This window comes from Agaricus bisporus (assembly GCF_000300575.1).
Source record: "Agaricus bisporus var. bisporus H97 unplaced genomic scaffold AGABI2scaffold_10, whole genome shotgun sequence".
Taxonomy (NCBI): Eukaryota; Fungi; Basidiomycota; class Agaricomycetes; order Agaricales; family Agaricaceae; genus Agaricus; species Agaricus bisporus.
The window spans coordinates 1,240,144-1,267,235 of record NW_006267345.1 but is presented as its reverse complement, the minus strand read 5'-3'; the positions used below and the strand labels follow the sequence as shown (position 1 = coordinate 1,267,235).

At 41.4% G+C, this 27,092-nt stretch overlaps 8 protein-coding genes across 8 annotated transcripts; 4 read left to right on the top strand and 4 right to left on the bottom strand.

The window, feature by feature from the left end:
- Nucleotides 1–378: 378 nt before the first annotated feature.
- Nucleotides 379–1,777, top strand: AGABI2DRAFT_180495 (hypothetical protein; the record flags this gene model as incomplete). The annotated part of the gene is made up of 4 exons (XM_006455368.1): nt 379–489; nt 668–692; nt 1,175–1,566; nt 1,664–1,777. The coding sequence occupies 4 exons, from the start codon at nt 379–381 to the stop codon at nt 1,775–1,777; spliced, it is 642 nt and encodes a 213-aa protein (XP_006455431.1).
- On the top strand, nt 1,778–2,502 carry AGABI2DRAFT_75325 (hypothetical protein; the record flags this gene model as incomplete). Its single annotated transcript, XM_006455367.1, has 2 exons — nt 1,778–1,952; nt 2,279–2,502. Coding segments are annotated over 2 exons (399 nt in total), but the record flags the coding sequence as incomplete, so codon positions are not given.
- An 8,886-nt stretch (nt 2,503–11,388) lies between these two features.
- AGABI2DRAFT_121361 (hypothetical protein) lies at nt 11,389–12,227 on the bottom strand (the record flags this gene model as incomplete). Its single annotated transcript, XM_006455366.1, has 3 exons — nt 11,389–11,538; nt 11,588–12,097; nt 12,150–12,227. 3 exons carry the CDS (start codon nt 12,225–12,227, stop codon nt 11,389–11,391), a joined length of 738 nt encoding a protein of 245 aa, XP_006455429.1.
- Nucleotides 12,228–12,721: 494 nt separating this feature from the next.
- AGABI2DRAFT_75823 (hypothetical protein) lies at nt 12,722–12,892 on the top strand (the record flags this gene model as incomplete). Its single annotated transcript, XM_006455365.1, has 1 exon — nt 12,722–12,892. A coding segment is annotated over one exon (171 nt), but the record flags the coding sequence as incomplete, so codon positions are not given.
- Nucleotides 12,893–18,089: 5,197 nt separating this feature from the next.
- On the bottom strand, nt 18,090–18,545 carry AGABI2DRAFT_76017 (hypothetical protein; the record flags this gene model as incomplete). Its single annotated transcript, XM_006455364.1, has 1 exon — nt 18,090–18,545. The coding sequence occupies one exon, from the start codon at nt 18,543–18,545 to the stop codon at nt 18,090–18,092; it is 456 nt and encodes a 151-aa protein (XP_006455427.1).
- An 801-nt stretch (nt 18,546–19,346) lies between these two features.
- AGABI2DRAFT_121359 (hypothetical protein) lies at nt 19,347–21,347 on the bottom strand (the record flags this gene model as incomplete). The annotated part of the gene is made up of 1 exon (XM_006455363.1): nt 19,347–21,347. One exon carries the CDS (start codon nt 21,345–21,347, stop codon nt 19,347–19,349), a length of 2,001 nt encoding a protein of 666 aa, XP_006455426.1.
- Nucleotides 21,348–21,453: 106 nt separating this feature from the next.
- Nucleotides 21,454–22,662, bottom strand: AGABI2DRAFT_121358 (hypothetical protein; the record flags this gene model as incomplete). The annotated part of the gene is made up of 1 exon (XM_006455362.1): nt 21,454–22,662. One exon carries the CDS (start codon nt 22,660–22,662, stop codon nt 21,454–21,456), a length of 1,209 nt encoding a protein of 402 aa, XP_006455425.1.
- Nucleotides 22,663–23,563: 901 nt separating this feature from the next.
- On the top strand, nt 23,564–24,022 carry AGABI2DRAFT_45092 (hypothetical protein; the record flags this gene model as incomplete). Its single annotated transcript, XM_006455361.1, has 1 exon — nt 23,564–24,022. A coding segment is annotated over one exon (459 nt), but the record flags the coding sequence as incomplete, so codon positions are not given.
- Nucleotides 24,023–27,092: the final 3,070 nt, after the last annotated feature.

The following is a 27,092-nucleotide window of genomic DNA, read 5'->3' as shown; positions in this document are numbered from 1 at the left end:
AGAGATATAGAAAAACATGACATGAATGTCATGTTTTATACTGGTTCCTGTGCCGACTTTCATGTTTTAAGAGTGCAAATATATGTATTCAAGGTCCAGGAATTCGAATCTGATTTTAGATTTATTATCCGATCAATATGTGAGGAGCTACAGCGCAATTTTGTGTTTATTATATGTTAAATGTGCCATATCTCATTAGAATCTCATCCAACAAAGAATCTAATTAGATATTCGAGTTCCCCGACCTCGAAACTATAGGAATACACTTTTAGATCATTAAAATCCATGCAGAAATGACCCGGAAATATCTCCTACCTATGTTTTGAGGAACTTTGACTCGAAAATCCCAAGTCCAGTGGTCATGTGATGTGATGTGACATGTTCAACTTCTGTTTCGAGCACAACGTTGATTCTTCTTCATCACCACCATCATTCTTCCCCTCCCCATCCTCCCCCTCCCCCTTTCTTGCCCTCCAGGCCTGTAATATGGTAAGTAACATTCCCTTCACCTTCCTAGCTCTCTCCCAGCTAATTCTAAGCTGGTTTAGGACGCTTTTTTGCCTATTTTGGACGCTTTTTTGGGGGATTTTTGGAGGCTTATTTAGGGGGATACTTGGGGAGATATTTGAGGGGATACTTGGGGGATATTTGAGGGGATATTTGGAAGGATTTTGGGGATTCTTTGGTTACTGGTGAGTGCTCTCTATCTCTGTATGTTTTCATATCTCATTTGTTACTTGTAGACTATTCATTTTCTCATCATCACTCCCTCATCATCACTCCCTCATCTTCCCATCCCATCCTTTTGTATAGATTGTATCCAATGTATTATATTTACTATGCTAATATAATCACTTTGTTGACTTATTCACTTTTAAGCTTCTTATTATTGTCTTAGTTGACCTTGAGTGTCTTAATTATGTACTTGAGTGACTTTAATATGACTTTTTACTAATCTATCTTTATGTCAATATTTTTATATCTATGAGAAAGACATCAACTAAGTACAGTTTAAGTGACTATTAAGTCATTTCCAAGAACCTTAAGATACACAGGCCTAAGTATCATTAAGAAGATTCAGAAAGGTATCTGTTCTTAATTGTTTCTTAATGACCAATTAAGAACAATTAAGAAAAAATCTTTTTTGCTGATGTTGCTCATATCATCGATTTAGTTGCCCAAAGTATCCTTTCACAATTTGACCTACCGAAAGGAAAAAACCAGATTGGCCAACCCCTCTCAACCTTGTTGTCTGATGCCAACAATGAGCTGGATAGCGATGGCTTTGAGACCAATGACAGTGAATGGGGTGTAGACCATGAAGACATCATGCTTGATCGTGATGACATGGCACTTGACAGGGAACTGGCCAGTGGCAATCTGACTGTTTTCACTCACTTACAGAACCTTCGAAGACTTGCTGGTAACATTGAAGCCGAGTGCCAGCATCAGCAAGATGAAGAGGCTCCCAATGAAAGAGTCAATGACTTAAGAGAGGAGTGGAACAATGAAACGGCGTCATTGTCAGTGGAAGAGCTGGGAACATTAACCAAGAAGGTCATGCCTGTATGTGGCATATTGGTCAAGGTAACTCATCCTTGACCCATCCCACGGTCACATTATGTTGTTGAACTTGCTAACCTGACTCTCAACTTGTTCACAGCTTTGTCGTGTTGCCTTTGCCGTCAAGAATTTGCCAACAATCCTGGGACCTCAATGGAGTGACATCTGTCAACGGCTTGGCCTCAAGCCTTTGCGTATTCCTACAGACGTTTGAACACATTGGAATTCTACATATGACTTACTGGCCTTTGCCAAGAGATACCAGAAAGCTTTCGACGTCTTGACTGCTGAGTGTGGCTTGAAGCTGCGTAAGTTTGAAATGGAACAGGCACAACCTCAATATTTCAATACTTCTTTAGGAAGTATTGAAATATTATTGAAACAATACTGTATTTTTTATTTCCATACTACCTGGGAAGTATTGAAATGGTATTAAAACAGTATGAAATATTTTGTTTGTATTTTTCCATATATGGAAATAAATTATAGTATTGTTTGAATAACATTTCAATACTTCCCAAGTAGTATGGATATAAAAAATACAGTACTGTTTCAATAATATTTCAATATTTTTTTAGGAAGTATTGAAATATTGAGGTTGTGAGGAGGAATGGTAACTGGTTGTGCAGCTCGAGGATAGTTTATCAGTGAGCCATCCACTAGTGCCCACTCTTCCTCTATCCATTAATATCCTCTGTCCAGACTTTTAAGCAAGCAACTCTACTCTTCTCGTGTTCAGAAACCTCAAACATCACTTTGGTTGTTCCAAGCATGGACCATTTGGATCAAGTCCTGGCCACTTCTATTGTCTTGACAAAATACAATGAAGGGATCCAGAAAGCCATACATTTCGGTAAGCAAACACTCAACAAGTATTATAGTAGGACTGACAGTTCGACGGTCTATCGGATCTCTATGGGTAAGGCTTTATTTCTTTGATTACTAGTCGAACACTCATCAATAAATGTTAGTACTTGATCCTCGCTACAAGCTGGCATATTTCTGCAAGCTCAATTGGGAAGAGAGCTGGATCTCGATGGCACAAACACTTGTTGAGGAAGCATTCACACTTTATAGGAGTGCAGACATTGAGTACGTCACGCCCATTAGCACCCGCCATGTTCACTCGTTTGTGATGGACGGTCTGAACAACTTAGAACAAGGTGGCAGACGGCTGATATCTTACCCAGTATATCAACGGTGCCCTCAAATCTCAATAGACTTGTCAGTATCCATGAAAGAGGCCATCTATCATAGTAAAGGCAAAAAAATGAGAATTTGTAGTGGAAAGCATCCATTGGAGGTCACACAATATATACTAAGTTGATCTCATCAGGAAAACGGTTTTTTTCTTAATCAATCTTAATTGGTCTTAATCAGTCATTAAGAAACAATTAAGAATCAATACCTTTCTTAATCTTCTTAATGATACTTAGGCCTGTGTATCTCAAGGTTCCTGGAAATGACTTAAAAGTTACTTAAACTGTACTTAGTTGATGTCTTTCTCATAAATATAAAAATGTTGACATAAAAATAAATTGATAAAAAGTCATATTAAAGTCACACAAGTACATATTTAAGACACTCAAGGTCAACTAAGACAATAATAAGAAGCTTAAGAGTGAAAGTGATTATATTAGCATAGTAAATATAATACATTGGATACAATCTATACAAAAGGAATGAGAGAGTGATGATGAGGGAGTGATGATGTAAAAAGGAATAGTCTACAAGTAACAAATGAGTATGAAAACATACAGAGATAGAGAGCACTCACCAGGGACCAGAGAATCTCTGAAATTCCCCCAAAATCACTCCATACATTCTCCAATTATCCCCCCAATTATCTGCTCAAGTATCCCCTCAAATAAGCCTCCAAAAATCCCCCAAAAAAGCGTCCAAAATAGGCAAAAAAGTGTCTTAAACCAGCTTAGAATTAGCTAGGAAAGAGCTAGGGAAGGGAAAGGAAGTCACTCACTTAAATATAAGCCTAGGAGAGCAATGAGGAGGGAAGGGGAGGGAGGGAAGGGAGGGAAGGGGAGGGAGGGAAGGGAGGGAAGGGGAGGAATGATGGTGGTGATGAGGAAGGATCAACGGTCATGCTCGAAACAGAAGTTCAACATGTCACATGACATCACATGAAAGTGGCTCTAAGTAGAACTAAGAAAAATCCTGTTTTCCTGATGCTGTTGAACAAAACATATGATTCAAGTAAGAAAAAATGACCCCACAAATTTGTATTATTATTATACTGTATGTAAATACCAACATTTCACTATGTCTATTTTTTCCTCTGTAAGAGTTTGTAATCCTATCTGCTCACTTTGGCAGTGGAAAACCTGCCAAACAGATGTCAAAGGTTGTGTTTTACAAAGGCCATGGGCTCACAGTGAAGGCTGTTTAATGTTGCCAGGAACCCCTTTTCTGGTAAAGACATGTCTTGCAAAATGAATAGGGATCCATCTAGCAACTGAATTTGTAGACTTGACATTGTGAAAAGAAGATGGATGTGGAAGACAATTGTTTGACAGAAGATTGAATACCTTGAAGTAAATTTTGTAAATACCTTGATCAGTCTGATTATAGGATCAGAATCCCCTCATCAGAGAAATTCCAAGATGCTGGCCCCAGATGCACAATTGTGCTGCTACTATTATGAAAATTATGAGTCCATATAAGTCATTTATGCATAAGGCATATCACTGTCTGAGATTATGTCTTGTGCTAAATACTTATGCAAATCATAAGGTATATAAGTCACAATATAGTCATAAAATTGAAGATTATTATAAGTCATGAGAATATACAGTATCTCAAGTTGCATAAGTAGATACTTAAAACAGTAAGAAATAATAAGAGAGTATAAGCTCAATCATAAGGAACATCATAATGCATAAGGAACAAAGAATTGTATTCATATAATAAATACAATACATCAAATATCATACAGGCTTCCTAAAAAGGAAATAACCCCTGAGAAAAGTGGACAAGAGGAAATTAACAGCACATCAGCAAAAAGTCACACAACTTATGCAAACTTATGGAAAAGTTGCCTTATGCTTGCCTTATAAAGACCAACTTAAGGCACATACGTATGTCTTGTTCTACTGTTCATAAAATTCCGGAAAAATCACGACAAATCTTAGAATATTAAAAAGACATAAGTCTATATGTATGTTTTTGTCAGAAAACATACTCGTTGTGGATATATCAAGATTTCATCATGGGATGGGGTGTTAGAACTTTGCCAGAATGTCACGGCATCACACTGTATCATCTGTCACCTATTTTATTACATAATAATTTCCCTCTGCTGCTACAGTTCGACGGAGGCTAAACTATTGGCATACTGATAAAATGGCGCAAGCTACAGACTTACCACCTGAACTCTATAATCTTATCTTATCTTTCTTACCCCCGAATCATGTGGAACAAGTACAATGGAGAAGAGCAGCGGTGGCTATCGGAAGAGAACCCCGACTAGACGGATGGAGGTTAGAAGATCGCAGGTGTGTATTGTGTGGGAGAGTGACATTGATAATGTGGGATGAAGTATTGGAGAGACCGTGGATGTTGCAGCGATGGAATAACCCGGACTACCGTTGTTGGGAACCGGCCCGGTTCTTCATGATGTGTCCGTGTAGGAAGTGATGGCAACACACTTTGGGACTCAATGGCACTGCGGAATGCCTTTTAGATAGTTGTTTGTACTTGTGGACACTTTTATGGTTTGTTTGGTCTTGTTGATGTTTTTATGATCAATTTACTTTTATTTACTTACTTCTTACTCCACTCTTCTTTTCTCATGTCAAATGTATAATTAGCTTCTTTTCTCATGTGTTACTTCTTTTCTCATGTCAGTATATAAATAGTTACCTAGGGTAGTTGGTCTGTGCGCCGCAGTCTGGGTATATAAGTAGGTAGAAACTTGTAGAAAACTCTGTCAAGTTCTCTTAGGTTCATGCCTAATATAACTTTTATCACTTTACTCCTTAGTTCTTAAGTTCAGGTGTGACCTGTGACATCACAGTCACAGTCGCCCTAACATAGGGGGGTCATTGTGAACTGCAGATAGACTTGTCATACAGCCTGCTCTACTAACCGAAGAATTCTGGAAAAATCACGACAAATCTTAGAATATTAAAAGAACATAAGTTTATATGTACACTTTTGTTGGAAAACATACTGATTATGGAGATACAGAAAAACATAACAAGAACACCATGTTTTCTACTGGTTACTGTGCCAATTTTGATGATTGAAGAGTGTACTGTAAGTATATGTGTTCAAGGTTCAGAAATCCGAATCTGATTTAAGATTTACTATCCAATCAATGTTTGAGAAACTATAGCGCAATTCTGCTTGAAACTATAGGAATACACTTTTAAATCATTAAAATCCATGCAGAAATGACCCGAAAATATCTCCTACCTATGATTTGAGGAACTTTGACTCCAAAATCTCAAGTCCAGCAGTCACATGATGGTCATGTGACATGTTGAACTTCTGTTTCAAGCATGACAATGATCTTTCCTCATCACCACCATCATTTTCCCCCTCCCCTCCTTCTCCTTCCCTCCTCATTGCTCTCTAGCTTATATTCAAGTAAGTAACCTAGGTCCCTTCTGAAGAGTGGGGAATGGAGTTTGCAACGAAATGCAACATGGACACAGCTGTCTACAACAACTACTATGCTTCAAACCAATGGACAACACCTTGACGAGTCCACGTGTTGAGAGATTGAAGAAATCGGTCTAGAAATAAAGGAGATACAATTGATTTTGAGGTGGAATAGAGAAAAATAGGGAGATGAGCTAAAACTTAGGTTTTCTTTCAAGTCATTAGGGAGACAAAGCGGGGTCTGATTCAATATCCTTTAGCTACAAATTACAGGGATTTTATATGACAGGATTCAAACGATTCTGGATAAAGAAACTCAAAAGAAGAAGAGAAAACTCAGAGAAAAATGAAAGGAGAATATTTCAAAAGAAGACTAGTTAAAAATCCGATAAAATACATAAAAATTTAATGACCTCATTCTGGAACAAAGGCTAGCTATAAGTGAATGATAATGATTTAAAAGCTATGGGTGACATCAAAGATGAAAGAATTGGAAGAAAAGAATATGGAAATTTCAAAGAAAAAGAGGAATTTAATTTGTCATGGGAGAAATAAATTATGGCTGGTATTCAGATAGCCAGTAATACAGTTATGGCACATTTGCGAGAGATACAAAAGAAGAAAAGAAAGAAATGGAATAGCGAAACGACGATGATGAGCGGATAATTTTGATCTGAGATAAGATTGTATACTCCAGCCTCCACCACAACCTCTATATTTCAATAATACACATGTATTATGCAAACGTTATGCAAACATTACTGTAATTTTTATTTGCATAGTATATGTATATTATCTAAAACATATCTAAACCTTATGCAAATAAAACTTTTAAAATGAACATTATTGAATTATTATTTTACATATGTTTTACATAATATATGTGTACTATGTAAATTACATTTACAGTTATATTTACATAATATTTACATAATACATGTGTACTCTTTTAATATAGAGGTTGTGTTATAAGCTTATGTTTTACTTATGAGATACTATTTGACTTGTCAGTAACCTTAGGAATTCATAATAAACTTATGAAATTTTGTCTGACTTGTGATTTAACCTTTGGTCTGACTTATGAAATGTCCTGTGCTTATGCTTTCTTTGTATCCAACTTATGGATTTATGATAAACTTATGAACTAATGTGTGACTTATGTGTAAACTTCTTGTCTGGCTTATGAAAAATTATGAACTTATGCTATTTTGGAGACTTATGTGCCTTAAGTTGGTCTTTATAAGGCAAGCATAAGGCAACTTTTTCATAAGTTTGCATAAGTTGTGCGACTTTTTGCTGATGCTGCGAGAAGTCATCCAATGTTTATATAATGCTTGCATAATACATATGTATTATTGAAATATAGTAGTTGTGAACATTGAAGAACATTCTTGGTGCAAATTCAGTGTTTGCTAGTCTTTGAAAAATTTGCCAAACACATCTTACTAATGGAAATTATTATTGATTGATGGATGTATGAAGTTGACAAAAGAAGGGAAAGGGAACTACTTTGTGAACATTGGTAATTTTTCTTTCACATTTCATAGAGTAAAATTAGTTCTCCTGGCTGGTGTAATGGGTGAAAATTATTGCTGGTGAGTAACTTTTATTACTTTATGATGAAATTTTTGTAGTATATATATTTTAGGCATGTACATGAAGAACCTCAGCCCTACAAATGGGCTATTGCATTTACTACATCGAGGGCAAGTGGTTTCAGCATATCATTGGAAAGTGCTGGTGGGCATTTTTATATTGCTGAATATAGAATTCATCTTTCTTGTGCCTGTAAAGTAGATACTCCAATATTTTTACTTTTATAGAATACTTTATTGTCTCCTTTTTTTTTTAGTCTGCTAAGTTCTTTGTAGCTATCAATATATGTATCTTTGCACTTTGTCACAACCTTTATATTTCAATAACACACATGTATTATGCAAACATTATGCAAATATTACCATAATTTTAATTTACATAGTACATGTACATTAACTAAAACATAATTAAACCTTACACAACCTCAAAATTTCAATACTTCCTAAAGAAATATTGAAATATTATTGAAACAGTACCATATTTTTTATTTCCATACTTCCTGGGAAGTATTGAAATATTATTCAAATAATATCATATATTTACTTGTGTTTTTTCCATATATGGGAATAAAATATAGTATTGTTTGAATAACATTTCAATACTTCCCAAGTAGTATGGAAATAAAAAATATGGTACTGTTTCAATAATATTTCAATATTTCATTAGGAAGTATTAAAATATTGAGGTTGTGTTATGCAAACAAAATCTTTGAAATAAATGATATGGAATTTTTTTTTTACATATGTTTTACATAATATATGTGTGCTATGTAAATTACATTTATGGTAATGTTTACATAATGTTTGCATAATACATGTATATTATTGAAATATAGAGGTTGTGTGTTTATCTTCTAGCTTGATTTAGACAAGAAAGTTTCCTGATTAGGCTATTTGTACCAAAAAGTCCAAGTTTTTAAAGTTCTTCACTACAAAATAGTCAAAAATCTTTCGCTACTACATTTTTTGCTTTTTTCTTTTTTTCCATTCTTGAGCAATTTTGCAATTATAGCATTGAGGCCAAAAGATTGGCATGCTACTAGCTTGTTTTTTTTTTTTACCCATTGAATCTTTGCAAAGAATTTCATCAAAGAGGACTGACTAGCCTTTGTAACTTTAAACTGACCTTCTCAAGCTATCACAACCTCTATAGTTCAATAATATATATGTGTTATGCAAATATTATACAAACATTACTGTAATTTTTATTTGCGTAGTAAATGTATATTATTCGCTGACTTTCTGTAAAGCGCAGTGGTTGTTCCTCTATTGCATATCGCTTCACCTGCATCAACCAATGAACTCATAGAGTCTGCGATAAATTCAATGTCGGGTTCCTTGAATACAAGGGGAGGATTCACAACCTTTATATTTGAATAGTACACATGTATTATGCAAACATTATGCAAACATTACTGTAAATATAATTTACATAATAAATATGTACTATGTAAATCATATGTAATTTTAAAATCAAATAAAGCCTATTTTAAGGCTTTTATTTGCATAAAGTTTGGATATGTTTTACATATTGCATATGTACTATGTAAATTATATTTACAGTAATGTTTGCATAATGTTTACATAAAACATATGTATTACTCAAATATAGAGGTGTGATTGATAGTAGAGTGTTCTTCCTCATTCTCAGAGTCGCACTCTGCAGCTGACTTGTCCAAGAATATAAAAGCTTTCAAGAATGCAGAATGATCAATCTGAATGTCAACTGTGGATTCGGAATGCTGAAGCAGATGTTGAGCTCTTTCTAGGCAACACCTTGCAAGGAAAATTGCATAAGAATGGGCGTCCATAATCATATCTAAACCTTATGCAACAAAATCTTTAAAATGAACATTATTGAATTATTTTTTAACATGTGTTTTACATAATATATGTGTACTATGTGAATTACATTTACAGTAATGTCTGTATAATATTTGTATAATACATGTGTACTATTGAAATATAGAGGTTGTGTATCAAGTTGTTTTAAGAAGAAAAAATGAAGAAGCAAATGAAGAACTACTTTCAGGTGATGAAAATAGCAATCCTGAAATGGATGCACTTGTTAATGGTCTTCGAAGATCACCTTGATTAGCTGAAAAGAGAAGTAAAAACAATAGAAATATATATAGTTTATATATATATGATTTGGACATGTAAAAGTTGTGATTATCATATATATATTAGGCACATAAAGTTTGAATCAAAAAAGGAAGAAAAATATTGTGTATATCAACCACTTATTTACTGTCTCGTCTTTGGTGCTTGTTTCTTTTACTTTTGGAAGAGCTAGTTTCATTATTTGCACCAACCAAATCAGATACATTTATATCATAAAAAGAGTTTTCTCACCTCTAGCATCAGTATTATCTGTGTCTGAAGCTAACAAACTTGCTGCATTGAACGTAGCAAAAAATATACTCCCTTTTTTTTACTGATTGGTGAGGTTCTTTATATTCTACAATAGTCATAGGACAAGATGCTGAATGACTCCAGCATGGGTGTGGGCAAATATATTTTTGTCTCCATAATTATGTATAAAAATGGCATGATAATTAGCCAGCTAGAGTAGCATCAGCAATTTTGGTGTACTTTGAACAACTATGGTGAACTATGAATTTCCTCTTATGGTATATTTCCTTTTACAGCCATTTCTATCTTTACTTTCTTCATTCTACGTTTTCAATTCCCGTTCCAACTTTCTCCAGCTTCCAACATTTAACTATACAGTTCTTGTCTGCTGTTTTTTGCCAAAGTATTTATATCCTATAACTTTAAATGTATTCCTCAGTGATCAACACTCACAACCACTATATTTAAATAAGACACATGTACTTATGTAAACATTATGCAAACATTACCATATATTGGATTTCCATAATATATGTGTACTATATAAAACATATGCAAAAAATATATTCAATAATGTTGATTTTATATATTTTGTTTGCATAAAGTTCAGATATGTTTTACATAATGCACATGTATTATGTAAATTCTATTTATGGTAATGTTTGCAAAATGTTTTAATAATACATATGTATTATTCAAATATTGAGGTTGTGCAAGGTTGTCGACGGAATGGCAATCGGGGTTGTGATCAGTGAAGTAGGTCGATCAGGAATTATGTGTGGGGAATCGATCACTTGACCCGAAGCGTCCGGGGTGATTCGACCTAACTCAGGTAATGAGAGGCGCCTAGGAGTAGGGAATGGGGAACTCGGCTTACCAGGGGCCGAGCTCGAGCTAAGGCTCTCTCTTCTCAGTGGAAACGGGCAACTGATCAACACGGGGTTCTGTTTGAGGTGGGTGTCCTGAGATTTGTCGTCTGAAGAAGAGGTTGCACTAAATCTGAACAGACTAGTAGTGAAGCATATCCAGAAGAGGACTTGGGTGTTTTCATGTGAAAACAGAAATTACATAGCATCGGTACGAACAACAGGAAAAGTCAGGTTCCAAGTTTATAGCAGATCAGTTACAAAAAATCATATACGCATATACAAGGACTAGCCGTACCACACAGCAAACAAACAAACCTGTGCAGCTACCCAAATAAGTCCCTGTAGCAAAATCAAACATGACTGATAAGATCAGTGAGAGCTGCAGGTCAAATTGATGAAATGGCTAAAAAGTCTTTGATTTGTGCGAGGGTCAAAAGATCCACCCTCTTCAAAGACCTGACCACAGAATCTTTGAGTTTTGGAAGCCTTATTTTCAATAGCAGATAATTGATAAATGTGGTGTGATCCTCATCATCCTAGAATGAGAATGAGCAGTTTCTAAGAATGTGGGTATTAAACACTCACCCTCTTGTAATGGCTTTTTACGCGCTTCCGGAAGCCAATATGGAGTAAGACAAAACTATCAGTGTCCTTTAACTTCCTTCCCTCTCCAGATCTTTCAAATGCTCCCTTGACATGCCTATAAATCTCATTTGCTTCATCTTTTTCCTCAAATAACTGGATGAGCCCCTCATCCAACAGCTCCATGAGGCGCTGCTGAAGCTTCTGCCATTCAGTGGGAACAATGGTTTGAGGGTTGGGAAGGGAAGCTGTAGCTGCAGCTGCAGGGGGAGAGGGAGTGGAAGCGGCTGCTAGAGAAGTAGAGATGGCAGCCAAAATGGAGGAGGAAGCCACAGCTGCAGTGGGAGGAAGAGTAGACACGGTTGCCAAAGTAGAGGTAGTAGGGGGAGGGGGAGCAGACACAGCTGCCAAAGAAGTAGAGGCGGCAAGGGGAGGGGGAGTGGACGCAGCTGCAGAAGTAAAAGCTGCAGAATTTAGATTTTCATCTATCAGCTGCCAGGTACAGCGCCCCATCTAAAGAATAGATCATTAAGGGGAAGAGGAGGAAGAAGTTATGACTACTTACTTTAGCTTTGTAAGAAAAGGTGTCCCAGTGGCTAAGTGGGAAAGGGGGTTGTTGTGTAACCAGGTTTGATTGCCTCATGCTGTGTAACTGTACCTGGTTGCAGCAGGGTGAATTTCTATCAAATTTGTACAAATTTGAGAACTAAAGCAGTGGTGGGTTATGTTGTTAACTATCCAAGCAATGGCAGGAGAATTGGGAAGGGAAGAAACCATCAGTTGTAAGCTGCTAAAACTGAGGTCCTTGCTGGGATTGCTGTAAGCTGGAATGGAGAACTGGGAAAGAGTAGTGGCAAGATAAGTGCTTAATAAAGCAAAGACAGGAGATTGACTTACCTGTAGAATTGGAGGAATCCCATCAATCTGGTCCAGGGCCTTCACAATATCCTGGATGTAGGTATTGTCCAAGTGAAAGCAGTGAAGGACCTTGCAATCCTCTGAGATTGAGAAAACCTTAACCTAAATATATATACACATTTTATTTATATGGATCTAATCAAATATGTCCATAGAGAAATAGGAATTAAGTGACATCAATCCCCATCCTGCAATTGGGTTCTTAGCTGGTCAGATAAGTTATTAGCTGTAACTTTATTAGTGTTAATAACTTCTTATGGGTTTGATGATAATGTAGGTCAAATTTTTAGTATATATATAATATCTATAGCAGGTGCAGAGTCTGTTATAGGTTTAAGTATTTTAGTAGCCTATTATCGATTAAGAGGGACAAATTCTTTAAAAAATTAAATGTATTTAGGAATTATAGTTTTACCTTTTTTAGGTTCAGTAGTATCAGGATTATTAGGTAGAAAAGTAGGAGTAACAGGATCACAAATAGTAACTTGTGGAAGTCTGATAATTTGTTCAATTTTAATAAGTGTAGCATTTTATAAAGTAGGATTATGCGGATCACCAGTTTATATTAATTTAGGAACTTGTTCAGATTCAGAAATATTACAAATTTCATGGGAATTCTATTTTGATCAATTAACAGTATCTTTAGGATTAGCTGTAATATATTGTTCAACTCTCATATATATCTATACTATACACAACCTCAATGTTTTCAAAATACATATGTATTATGAAAACATTATGCAAACATTACCATAAATAACTTTTACATAATACATGTGCATTATATAAAACATATCTAAACCTTAGGCAAACAAAATATATAAAATCAACATTATTGAATATATTTTTTGCATATGTTTTATATAGTACACATGTATTATGTAAATTTTATTTACGGTAATGTTTGCATAACATTTTCATAATACATATGTATTATTCAAATATTGAGGTTGTGATAGATTATCTTTCTGCAGATCCTCACTGCCAAAGATTCTTCTCATATTTATCAGCCTTTACAGGATGTATGTTAATATTAATTTGTGGAGGTAATTATTTTGTAATATCTGTAGGTTGTTTAATACCAGCCTAAGTATAATGTGAGCTATATTAAGTACACCCACTGTGAGACCGGGAGGGTGGGAAAATTCTAACGTTGCATGTGTTTGGAACGAAAGCCTTTACAACCCCATTATTACCTTGTGCGGGGTATTTGTCTCCTATTTTGCCATTAGAGTTTTCTTCGCTGTGACCTTTCACTTTACAACCCCGGGATGGGAATTTTTTCAACTCGAGCAGTTAAAAAAGATCATCATTGAGTAAAAATACGGGGTGAATTTTACCCCAGAAATATTAGAAATAAATAACTATTTATGAGATACCCTCTTCTGCTTGCCCTTCCGCCCATCGTCAATATTTCCATCGTTTGGTGGCTTCCTTTTCAACTTCTTCCTTTCAATCTTTTTCAGCTGATCCACATCCAGACTATCCATTTCTACATCCAACGTCCTCGTTTCCACATCCATATCCACCTGCATGTTGTCATCGTCATCAGATGTCTCCTCATTGTCACTATCTTCATCATCTTCCTCGTCACTGGTTCTCTCTTCTTCATTGCTGTCCCCCTCTTCATTGCTGTCCCCCTCTTTATTGCTGTCCCCCTCTTCTTCATTTTCACTCCCACCATTGTTGTCCGTAGCACTGCCCAAAGTGCCTTCATGCTGCAACTGCCTTCCACTTGCTTGGTCATTCACGCTCGGAACATCTGGTGCGGTTGTATTGTCTGGAGTCGGCCTTGCAGGAGGGGTATACTTACGCTCTAATTTTGACTTATAGCTCCATTTGTTTTTGTTTATCGATGACATCATCTCGTCAAGGGCCCAGTCCCTCTCGTACCTTGCAAGTTGCGGCATCTTGTCTTTAGCCTTACAAATAGTCAATTATATGTAGTAAAGCAATGAGAAACATACAAATTGTTTGGCTTTGCTCACAAGGCTTTGATCTTGTTCTCTCCATTTCAGATTTCGAGGAACTTGACAGTCAGATAGAGCCTCATTGACAGCCACCTGTAAATTGTGAATATAAAATCAAAATGAATAAAGAGAAAAGAACACTTACCCGGCAAGCGTTATAGAGCACCTTATTGGCTTTAAGCCCCATCGCTTCTTGAAGGTTATACGGTGGACAGGGCCTTGAGATAAGTTTCGGGCTTTCCTGTGGCGGCTTTGCAGCTTCAGCCTTCTGGTCTTTGTTGAGCATTGCTAAAAAGGGTTTTCAGGATATTAAAGACCGGACATGAGTGTACTTACCGGCTTGTCTGGCTACGGTAGTCCTTAATAAAGCCATTTCTTCGAGAACAGCCTTCAGAATTCCACCAACCTCGGTCTTGGAGGCCTCAGAGGTAGCCGAAACTATCTCTGGAGTGGCAGTAGGTTCAGACACAGCAGCGGGTTCGTCGGAGAGAGAAGGCTGGGTTGAGGCAGCAATCGAAGCCTTTGATAGAACAAACGGATAAGTTGAATGAACTACATCGGAGAGGTTCTTACCTGTTTCTCAACAGTTGCAGGTTTCCATGATGTAGCCTTGCTCACTTTCTGGGCCTTGGTGGGTGCCTTTGGAGTAGCAGAGATAGATAATAATTTAGTGAGATAGGATGATGATGCTTACCTCTTTCCCTGATAAAGTAGCGGAGACAGCTTTGGTTTTCTCAAGGGCAGTTGTAGACTTCTTTGAGGCAGTAGACTTCGCTGTCTCGGCAGAGTGGCCGGACTTGTCTGAAGTGAGAGATTCCTTCGGTGTGGGTTTACCCTTCTTGAAGAGTGTCAAGGAACTGTTTGACTGGTATTATTTACTCACCTTTTTACCGGCAGTAGAGCTGGCTTTGGCCTTCTCTGAGATGGTAGGGGGTTTCTTTGGCGCAGAAGGGAGTTCCTCTGGAGCGGTAGCATCAGGAAAACGGGATTTTTCTTAATTCTACTTAGAGCCACTTAGAGCTACTTCGACTATCTTAACGACAAGCTAAGAACATAAAGAAGGTTCAGAAGCCCAAGAATACCCAGGCTACTTAAATGATTCTTAGAAATTCAGCTCAAAGATAGAAATAAGAAAACCAAGAACCAAAGAACACTAAAAAGACTTGACCTTCTCAACAAACATTATAGACTTAGCTTAAGGAAAAAAAAAAAAACCAAGGATCAAGGAATGTTTAAAAGAGCTGGACTTTTTCAACAGAAGTTTAAAGTTAAATCAAGATCATCAACTTTTTCGAGTATAAACAATTTTATGTTCACTATAAAACATGTTTAGAGAGACATTACATTGTATGCTCTATTCTACTGCTTGTAAAATTCCGGAAAAATCATGACAAATCTTAGAATATTAAAAAAACATAAGTTTATATGTATGTTTTTGTCGAAAACATACCCGTCAAGGAGATATCAAGATTCCATCATGGGGGGGGGGGTTATTGTCAACTGCAGATAGACTCGTCGTAGAGCCTGCTCTACCACTCGGAAAATTCAGGAAAAATCACGACAAATCATAAAATATTAAAAGAACATAAGTTTATATGTATGTCTTTGTCGGAAAACATACCAGTTATGGAGATATAGAAAAACATGATAAGAATGTCATGTTTTATACTTGTTCCTGGGCCGATTTTCATGTTTTAAAAATGCAAATATATGTATTCAAGGTCCAGGAATCCGAATCTAATTTTAGATTTATTATCCGATCAAAATTAGAGGAGCTATAGCGCAGATATGTGTTTATCATATGTTAAATGTGCCATATCTCACTGAAATCTCATCCAACGAAAATTCTAATTGAATATTCGAACTCCCTGACCTCGAAAATATAGGAATGCTTTTAGATCATTAAAATCCATGCAGAAATGACCCGAAAATATCTCCTACCTATGATTTGAGGAACTTTGACTCGAAAATCCCAGGTCCAATGGTCACATGATGTCATGTGACATGTTGAACTTCTGTTTCGAGCATGACCGTTGATCCTTCCTCATCACCACCATCATTCCTCCCCTCCCCTCCCTCCCCTTCCCTCCCCTTCCCTTCTCATTGTTCTCCTAGGCTTATATTCAAGTGAGTAACTTCCCTTCCCTTCCCTAGCTCTCTCCCAGCTAATTCTAAGCTGGTTTAGGACGCTTTTTTGCCTATTTTGGATGCTTTTTTGGGGGATTTTTGGAGGCTTATTTAGGGGGATACTTGGGGAGATATTTGAGGGGATACTTGGGGGATATTTGAGGGGATATTTGGAAGGATTTTGGGGATTCTTTGGTTACTGGTCAGTGCTCTCTATCTCTGTATGTTTTCATACTCATTTGTTACTTGTAGACTATTCATTTCTCATCATCACTCCCTCATCATCACTCCCTCATCATCCCATCTCATCCTTTTGTATAGATTGTATCCAATGTATTATATTTACTATGCTAATATAATCACTTTCACTCTTAAGCTTCTTATTATTGTCTTAGTTGACCTTGAGTGTCTTAAATATGTACTTGTGTGTCTTTAATATGACTTTTTATCAGTTTATTTTTATGTCAACATTTTTATATTTATGAGAAAGACATCAACTAAGTACAGTTTAAGTAACTTTTAAGTCATTTCCAGGAACCTTGAGATACACAGGCCTAAGTATCATTAAGAAGATTAAGAAAGGTATTGATTCTTAATTGTTTCTTAATGACTGATTAAGACCAATTAAGATCGATTAAGAAAAAAACCGTTTTCCTGATGCAAATGAACCTTACAAAGCGTGCCAATGCGATCTTCGGTCACCGGAGACGCGTCAACACTTACTAATGGTCTGTCCTCTCTTCGTGAGGCGGATCAACCACTACGATCTTGAAGGCATCACTACGATTAGAGGCCTTATCCTCTTTCTTCAAGACAATCCCCAAGCGTTTAGTTTTGAACCACCGGAACTTCCGCGACACGCAGACGAAAGCTGGCCAGCGTACAGGAGAGAGTTAGAGTTGGCTAGAGAGGAGGAGAACAAAAGGAGGAAGAAGCGAAGGCTTCCTCCACTCGAAGGACCGATCTTCTTGCACGAGTAGATTGAGTTCGTGAGACATTGGAATGTGTGGGAGATAAATGACGGGTGGAGAGATATCTTCTGCGCGATGATGAGAGAGATCAAGCCTGTGTCACAGGCGGTGTTGAAAAGGGGTAGGAGAAGAATGATTTTCTTTTATCTCGTATATGAACGTTTCTGCTTCTTTGTTTACTTGAGTGTACTTGTATTCAGATTTGAACAGTCTCTTCTTTCTTTTTCTTTTTCTCTTATGGCTTTGACCTCGTCAGCTGGATATGGACTTGTTGAGTAGTTAAGTACAGGTGATGTAAAGTACGGGGAATGCGTCATGGCACCCTTTAAGTAGTTTTGAAATAAACTATAGTGATTACAAAAAAAAAAAAAAAAAAAAAAAAAAAACTTCACAACACACAGTTCGTGAAGACATGAAGTGATGGCGGACCCGCAGCCGTGACATAAGAGTCGAAGGAGGAAATTAGAAACATATCATAGGCCCGACGTGAGGAGCGGAGGGTACGGCGTGGAAGTAGGGTCACTTGCCGGACGCCGGCTTGGTGGTCCCGTCGCGTGCTTTAAACTGACGTCGAAGCCAGGCGCGATGGAAACGGTGTTGCCAAAACGGACACTTGAGATCCGTAGCGGCATGTTGGCGCTTATCTGCGGGGCGCCCGGAGGCAGTGCAGTTGACGCATTGGCGAACGTCAATGCGGGACGCGGCGACGCTCGTGGGATGATTGGCCGCTTGATGAGGCCCACTGCAAAGGGAACAGCGCGCGTACTTGGCGCGGCACTGTTGATGATGATGACCCCATCGCTGGCATCGGGAGCACAGGACGGAGCCGGAATGGGGCTTAGCGCCGAGGATGTGGCAGTTGACGCCTGATACGTTAACCACCTTGTCGATAAAGGCGCGGGCGCGAGCGCCCGACACCATGTCGTGAATGTCGACCCATGCCCAGCATGAGTCAGAATGGGGGGAGGCGCGCATGAAGCGCGGCTTGTGTTTGATGAGTTTGGTAAGCTCAGCGCCTACCGGGGATACTTTGAGAGCGTTAATAAACGCCTCGTTTTGCTTGGCGTACCACTCTTTCGGGTCAGCCATGATGTGGGGGACATCAACTACCTCGAGGTATGACGTTGACGTGATGGGGTCGGAGGTGATGGGTGCTTGGGGGGATGGCCAGCGCTTTCTGATATGTTTGAGGACGAACTGGGTGAGCGCCTCAGTGGGGACATGGGTGGCGGCAAGATAAACGCCGTTGCCATCAACCATGGCATGGGTAAGCTGAAGACTTGTAGAGTAGTTTTTTTTTTTTTTTTTTTTTTTGTAATCAATATAGTATATTTCAATACTACTCGTACGTCGGGTGTCATGACACGTTCCCGCAGCTTACTCCTACTCGCCAGTTTACAGAGGCCCCAAACAACAGTATTCTATCTACAAAACCATATCCAGCGCGACGAGGTCAAGCGCTATCAAGAAAGAGAAAAGAAACAAAACAAAAAACAAATCAAGACATTGATACATACGTAAGAGGCCCTGGGATAAAACCAAGCAGTCAGGCAATACATCCTACATAATACCGGAACACTAGGGCACTCGCAGTCCCTTTTGCGGAAACAGACATATCAAATATGAAAATGAAAAATTGAGGCATACTCGAAGTAACTTTAGATCCTCAGAAAGTCTTGTCCTCACCACTACCTTTCTCCCACCTAAACCGCTACGCAACCTTCCCAGTTCTCCATCAGAATCCCTGACCCAACCCGGCGACGGCTATCTGTCCTCCTAAGTCGAACGCGTGGGGAACTGGCATTTAAGCCAAGCGCGATCGAACCTATTTTTCCAAAACGGACAGACCTTCGAGTCCGTAGAGGAATGCGAGCACTTGTCCGCCGGGCGTTTAGCCGCGGTACAATTTGCGCATTGACGCAAGTCGACGCGTTTAGCGTCGACAAGCTTGAAGTGATTGGCCTCAGTGTGAGGACCAGAGCAGAGGGAACAGTGCGCACACTTGGCACGACACTGAGCGGAGTGATGACCCCACCGCTGGCAGCAAGCGCAGTGGACGGAGCCGGAATGAGGGCGAGCGCCCTTGATCTGACAGTTCATGCCGCCGATGGACACAAACTTGGAAATATAGAGCCGGGCGTTGGAGCCCGACACTGTGTCATGGATGTCGACCCATGCCCAGCACGAGTCGGAATGAGGGGAGGCGCGCATGAAGCGCGGCTTGTGTTTGATAAGTTTGGCCAGCGAAGCGCCGACCGGGGACTTGTTGAGAGCGCTAGTGAACGCCTTGTGTTGTTTGAGCGCCCACTCCTTGGAGGACGCGGGCACGTGGGGAATGTCAACGATCTTCAAATAAGACGTCGACGTGATGGGGGAGTGGCCGATGGGGACGTTCGGACTCGGGAAGATTCGCCGAACGTGCTTGAGCACAAAGGAGATTTCGGCAGGGGAGGGGACTCGGGAGGCGGCAATGCATATGCCGTTGCCTTCAACCGAGGCATGCGTAAGAATGACATCAGACTTGATGTCATTTTTGAGAAGTCGGTTGAGATTATTAATAATCTCGGGAGTGAATGAGGCCGCAGTAACCGGTGAGTCTGCGGGCGGTGTCAGAATAATGGCACGGCGCGAAGCGCCGTGTGCTGTGTGCTTGCCCTGGCGTCTCTTGCGAGGCGCCGAGGGAGCGCGGAACGAAACTGAAGGGGCGCTAGAGGGGGGAGGCGTGTGTTTGGAACTTGGGATGGGAAGGGGTTTGGTGGGCGCCTTCCCAGACGCTGGAGGTGGAGCGGCCGGCTCATCCACTTCCATGAGTGGGGCCGTTGCCGGAGGGGTGACGTCAGAAGAGGGGGCCGGATCGACCCGGACCTTCTTCTTCAGCGGCTTGGATTTGGCTGAGTCAGCGGGTGGCTGTGCGTCCCGCGGATTTACACGTGTAGCAGGTGCGTCAGCTGCGGATGCAGGCGCTTCAACTGCCGAGGGGAGGATACGTCGAAGAGTGGGGATTTTCTTCGTGAATAAAGAATGGATGCTTTTGAGATCGTCATCCATGATGGTAGGGAAGGCGTTGATGATGGATTTCTTCCAGTCAGAGGTAGATAGCAGCCTGAAAATGTCGACAGCGTTGTTGATGAGCTCAACAATAGCCTCGGTGGATTCTTTACTGTCCAATTGCTCCTCGTCTTCAGGAGAAGCAGGACGGGGGGTAGTGGCATCCTCGTAGTCGAGGGCCATAGAAGAGTTGTCACTGTCGCATACCGAAACGGCAGCGACAGAGGGACCGGAAGATGAAGACCCCGGCAAGATGGGGCGCTTCGAGGAGAGCACCGAAGCCGAAGGCGACGGTGCGCGGGGAGGGGAAGGAGGACGAGTGGGCACCGGCGGCGGAGGCGTCGGCACATGAGGGGGAGGAGGAGGGATGCTGGGCGGTGTCTTGACAGCCGGAGGGGCTGCACCGATCCCAGAAACTTGGCCAGAGGGCCCTTTGACATTACCTTTAGCTAGCGCACTAGCTTCGGCGTTGGCAATGGCGACTGCAGGGGCAATGCCCCTGTTTCGGACGGCGTCCATGATAGCTCGGTTCTCATGCGAGTCAAGCGACCAGTTGGCGAGAGTCATCATCCCAGTAATAGAGTACTGGGGATTGAGAAGAGTCTCGACGTCGGAGACGGTGAGACAAGCGGCGGTCGGATTGGCGGGCGGTGACGGCGCCTGAGACGGGGGATGGGACGGGTGTGGCGTAGGGGCCGGTGCGGACTGTTTCTTGCGCTGAGCGGGCATGATACTGGATATATTGCTACAACTAGACGACTTTCACTGAGACTTCCAAAAGAGGAAGGTAGTGGTAAGAGGTCAAGGAGCGATGACTTGTAGAGTAGTTCAAGTCTCACTTGATGTGTGCGTTAAGGTCGTTGATGACCTCGGGAGTGAATGATGCGGCCGTGACGTTGAGGCCTGGCGGCGGGGTGACTTTGATACCACGGCGCGAAGCGCCGTGTGTGGTGTGGCGGTGTCGGCGGCTAGCTTTGCGAGGCACTGACGGAGCGGCAAAGGAAACCGTGGGGGCGCTTGCTGGGGGAGGTGCGCGCTTAGATGTCTTGGGCTCAAAACGTTTGAGACCCTGGAGGGGTAGAGCGCCGGTCTTGGTCCGAACTGGTTCCGGAGCCGGAGGCGTCATAGTGAGGTCAGAAGGAGCCGGCTCGACCCGGGACTTCTTCTTTGGAGGCTTAGTCTTGGTTGACTCAGCCGGTGGCTGTGGGTTCCGCGGAACGACACGAGGAGCAGGTGCGTCGACTGCGGTTGCAGGCGCTTCAACTGCCGGGAGGAGAGGACGGATGGAGGGGGCAAGTTTCTGTAGTCCGTTCTTAAAGTGATTATAGACATCGTTGAGTTCGTTGTCCATAAGAGTCGGGGTGTCCTGAAGGAGATCTTTTCTCCAATCAGCTTCAGTGAAGAGGGAGAGAATGTCGAGTAGACTGTCAATGGTATGAATAAAATCATTGACAGTCTGCTTGTTGTCAACCAGCTCATTGGGAGAGCCGGGACGCAGGGTGACGGCCTCATAATCGAGGGCCATGGAAGAGTCGTCATTGTCACATACCAAGACGGCAGCAACGGACGGGCCAGAGGATGAGGATCCCGAGCGTTGGGACCGTTTGGAGAGCACCGACGCTGAAGGCGACGGTGCACGGGGAGTGGAGGGAAGTGGATCCAACGGAAATTCCGCTGGGACCAATGGAGGAGGGACGCTGGACGCTGTCTTGACAGCCGGCGGGGCTGCAGCGATTCCAGAGGATTGGCCAGAGGGCCCTTTGACATTACCTTTAGCTAGTGCCCTAGCTTCGGCGTTGGCGATAGCGACTGCAGGAGCAATGTTTCGATTGCGGACGGCGTCGACAAGTGCACGATTCTCATGAGAATTGGCACTGAGGGCGGACAGGGCGAGAGTGCGATTTCTCTCATATAGTTCGAGAATCTGCAACGGGAGACAGTTGCAGTTCGGGTTTTCGGGCGGTGGTGGCGCCTGAGGCGGTGGACGGGGCGGGTATGGCGCGGAGGCTGGTTGGGACTGCTTATTGCGACGCGGACCGGGCATTGGGACTGTATATTGCTACGACTAGACTACTTTCACTGAGACTTCCAAAAGAGGAAGGTAGTGGTAAGAGATCAAGGAGCGATGGTTTGTCCTTGGGATTTCTCAGTCAATTCCTATCCGATTGACTCGCTTCTAGGCTCGTTAGGATTGCCACTGCAACCGCTATCGTTCTACGCTTAACAGGTTATGGGCCCCGGCTTCTAACAGCCTTCAAAACGCGTTTTTTGCCACTTTCTACCATTTTCCCCTCTATATCTCAACTTCTATCCCTTCCCCTGCACTCAAATCGACGTCTCCACACTCTCTGGGACCGAGTTCCGGCCCTAAGAACGCGTCAATTGCTTGTTCCTTTTGTGGGAGGGTAGGGCACATGTCTAGGAGGTGTAGGAAGCGAAAGAACGCCAAAAAACGCGCTCAGGAGCGCTCCAGACTGCCTGGAACATCTAAAAGTAATGTCACAGGGCCACTTGGCCATCTGAGTGGGATAGGTGCAGCTCTTCCAGCTGTCAAGACACCACCCACTCCTCCTGGGGATGTTCCTACTGGTTCTGGGTCTCCTGGCTCTGATATTCCACTGAGAGCATCCGCTCTTGGTGCTTATTCCTCTCCCTCATCCTCTCCCTCATCCTCTTCCTCACCATCCTCGCCACTACAGCTTGATGCTGACTTTTTCTGGCTGGCTGATACTGGTGCTACATCCCACATGACTCCTCACCGCCATTGGTTCAAATCCTACTCCCCTCATCATATCCCTATCCGCCTTGCTGACAACTCTATTGTCTATTCAGCTGGTGTAGGGTCTGTTGTCTTTCAACTGGTGGTGAATGGAAAAGAGACTAGAGCGGTCGAGTTTACAAGAGTCCTTCATGTTCCTGACCTCAGGAGTAATCTCTTATCATGCCTCTACCTTGCCCGACACAAGGGCTTCAATATCACCATCTCCGCTCAATCTATTGACTTCCAATGCAAAGGGATTTCGCTTTTCACAGCCACTATCCACTCCAACAACTCTGCTGAGCTCGACGGCTCAACTCTCACTTCGGAGGCTGCTTTTTCTGTCTCCACTCTCCCAGTTGACATTTCTCTCTGGCACCATCGCTTCATTCATCACAATTTCGCTGATGTGAAGTCTATGATCAGTAAGGAACTAGTCACTGGCTTGAAACTCGAGTCAAATTTGCCTCCCGATGTTATCTGTGAGCCCTGCCTTGCTGGCAAGATGCATTCCCATCCTTTTCCCTCCTCCTTGAATCACAATCGCTCTCCTCTCGAGCTTGTGCATTCAGATCTTCACGGACTGCTCCCAGTCGCTTCACACTCAGGCTACAAGTACTGGATCACCTTCATTGACGACGCGACGCGTTTCCGGGGAGTCTATCTGCTCAAAGCTAAGTCGGAGGCATTTGAAGCCTTCAAAGTCTACAAATCCTGGGCTGAGACTCAACTCGGAGTCAAACTGCGAGCACTACAGGATGACAAGGGAGGTGAATACATGTCTAATGCTTTCAAAAGCTTTACTGAGCTTGCTGGCATCGAGAGACGTCACTCGACTCGGAACCGGCCTCAGCAGAATGGTCTTGCTGAAAGGGCTAATAGGACTATGGGAGAGAGGATCACTGCTATGCTCTCGGAATCTCGGCTACCTCCTTCTTTCTGGGGTGAATGTATCTCGTCTATGGTCCATGTATGGAATATGCTCCCTACTGCTTCGCTTTCGGGCACCACTCCCTTCCAAGCTTTCTATAAGCGAAAACCTGATGTCTCACATCTCCGGGTATGGGGGTGCACTTCCTATGTCCATGTACAACGAGATAAGCGCAATTCCCTCCAACCTCACTACAAGAAGTGTGTCTTTATAGGCTATCCGGCTGGCTACAAAGGCTGGAAATTCTACAACCCAGTCACAAAGCGAACCGTGATCTCCGAGAGAGCTGATTTCGACGAGAGATACTTTCCGGGCACTTCTAAAGCCCAACTCGAGGCTGTCCCGTCATTTGCCTGTACACCAGAGTCACTACCACTTCCTAATGATACATCGTCATACTCGGGACTGCCACCTCTACAGGATGAAGGGGGTGATAATCACTTCCCTCCTGCTCGTCCTATGTTATGAACCGTGACATATACGGTTACATTTCTCATAGTGATTACTACATCTGTAATTACAATTATGTTTACCTCTTAGTGTACTTATATTTCGCCATCTTGATCGTGATTTTGTTACATACTCTATTGATCCGCTTTAATGATCCGGAAATAGTTTATAATTAACTTTCTATAATTATCGTTCACTTGTTCCGTTTCTATTTTAGTGTGACGAAAACTTCTTTATAATTCCCGAGTCGTTCCCGAGTCGAGTCTCGGTACCTTAAGAAGTTGATCTTAGTTATATATAGAGTACTTGTAAAACATATATAAGACGCTCAACTTTACCATGTAGAAACAACGTTTCTACTTGGTTAGGTGGAGACTTGAATACAAAGTCTTAGTCTAACTATACGCTTGAACCGTCAGACTTAATTGCTAAGCTCTATAAACCGCTCTCAAGCTCTTAGTACTATAACGGCGCATTTGAGTTACTCTTCTCGATTCATCGAGGAGGTCTCCTTTGTTACGCTTTAGAACTCTGAGTATTTCTATCGACGTAACGCCCCAGCTTAGGACCGGGCCGGGGTCACTATAACATTAAGTAGAAACGTTCCTCTTCCGTGATCAGGACAGAGTAATTCGCTCGCCGAGATACCCATCGAGTGCGCATAATAAAAGTTGAACTTGGGTTACCGCGGATAAACACTAGACTGTCTCAAAACTACTAGTTGTTTATCAACGGAAAAGGATCAACTAACACTGGTAACTGGTGGACTAGTTACACGATTGCTTATAACAATCGAAGTCAGTAAAGACTTTAAAACTTGACCAATAGAGGGTCTGTACTCGCAGTCAGTGAAGACTTTAAATACTCGACCAATAGAGGGTCTGTACTCGAAGTCAGTGAAGACTTAAAAACACTCGACCACCAAGGGTCTGTACTTGAAGAGTCTTATAAAGACTAGGAATAGTGAGTCCAATTGAAGGAGCACTAACCACGGATTTACAGAATTGTACCTGTAAGTTTTGTACACAACAAAATTTACCATTCAAAACAATACCAGAGATTTGGTCTGGTATTGAACGGAAACTGCCAAAACGGAGTCATTCTTTAGTAACAAATTCAAGCAAACCGCTTACAAGGAAGACAAGACAAAGAAGTGGTACTATACCAATATCACAGAAGGAAAAAGCTACTACTTCGACGACGCTGACCAGCAACGAATTGCATCTGAGTATCTTGAACACGAAACCCAGAAACTCTTTAGAGCAGCAAACGTCCCAAGAATCAGAACAAGTAGTCAAGACGAACACATTAACAGACAAACCTCAGAAGCAATCAGAAACCTCCGATCTGCTACACAATCAGCCGCACAATCTGCTACACATTCTGCAAAATCAGATCATCAAGAAAAAGGAAAAGATAAAGAACCTTCGCAGTCAATTTTTGACTGGCCAGAAACAACAGTTGGAGAAGGAAATACAGATTCTGGAAAAGGAAATCCAGGACCTCGAGATCAGGACACAGAAAGTCCACAGGAGGAAGTTAAAACTAACAGAAGTCCAGCCGGAAATATGGCACAACCACCAGCAGGACCGCACATCAAATACCCGAAACCAAATAGGTATTACGGAGACCCAAGATTATACAGACCATGGATGGTATCCCTCGAACTCTATTTCAACAGTTATGGGATTACAACGGACAACTCCAAAATCAATTACACCCTTGGATTACTTGAAGGAGCCGCATCCAACTGGAAATCAGATTTTATCGCCACTCACCCAAATTATCCAAACTGGGCAGACTTCAAGAATTCTCTTGAACAGGCCTTTGCACCAGCCCAACAAGGATATGAAGCAGAACAAAAGCTACGACGCTATAGACAAAATGGAGAATACATTGAACACTACATTAGTGGATTCTCAGTATTATCCTCACAAGCAGGATTACCAGACAGCACTGCACTCAGAGCATACTTTGCAGAAGGACTCGATAAAGACGTCCGAATTGAAGCAATCAGATTCACCCCAACAACACTACAACAGTGGAAAGACGCTGCAAGAAATGCCTTCAGAATTGTTATGGAACAACGAAAAGCATCAGGCAACTTCGGACAATCGTCAAGATCACATAAACCATATAAGAAAAATAAACACCGATCTCAAAAGAGTATTCCGAGATACAGTAACATCTACAACGAACCAGTCCAACATAAACCCGCAAGAAGCGAGTGGGACATGGATGTTGACCAGATCTACTTCCAACTCAACCAACTCGGATTGGACGACGAATCCGAAGATTCAGAATCAGAATCAGAGGAATCAGAATCTGAAGACAG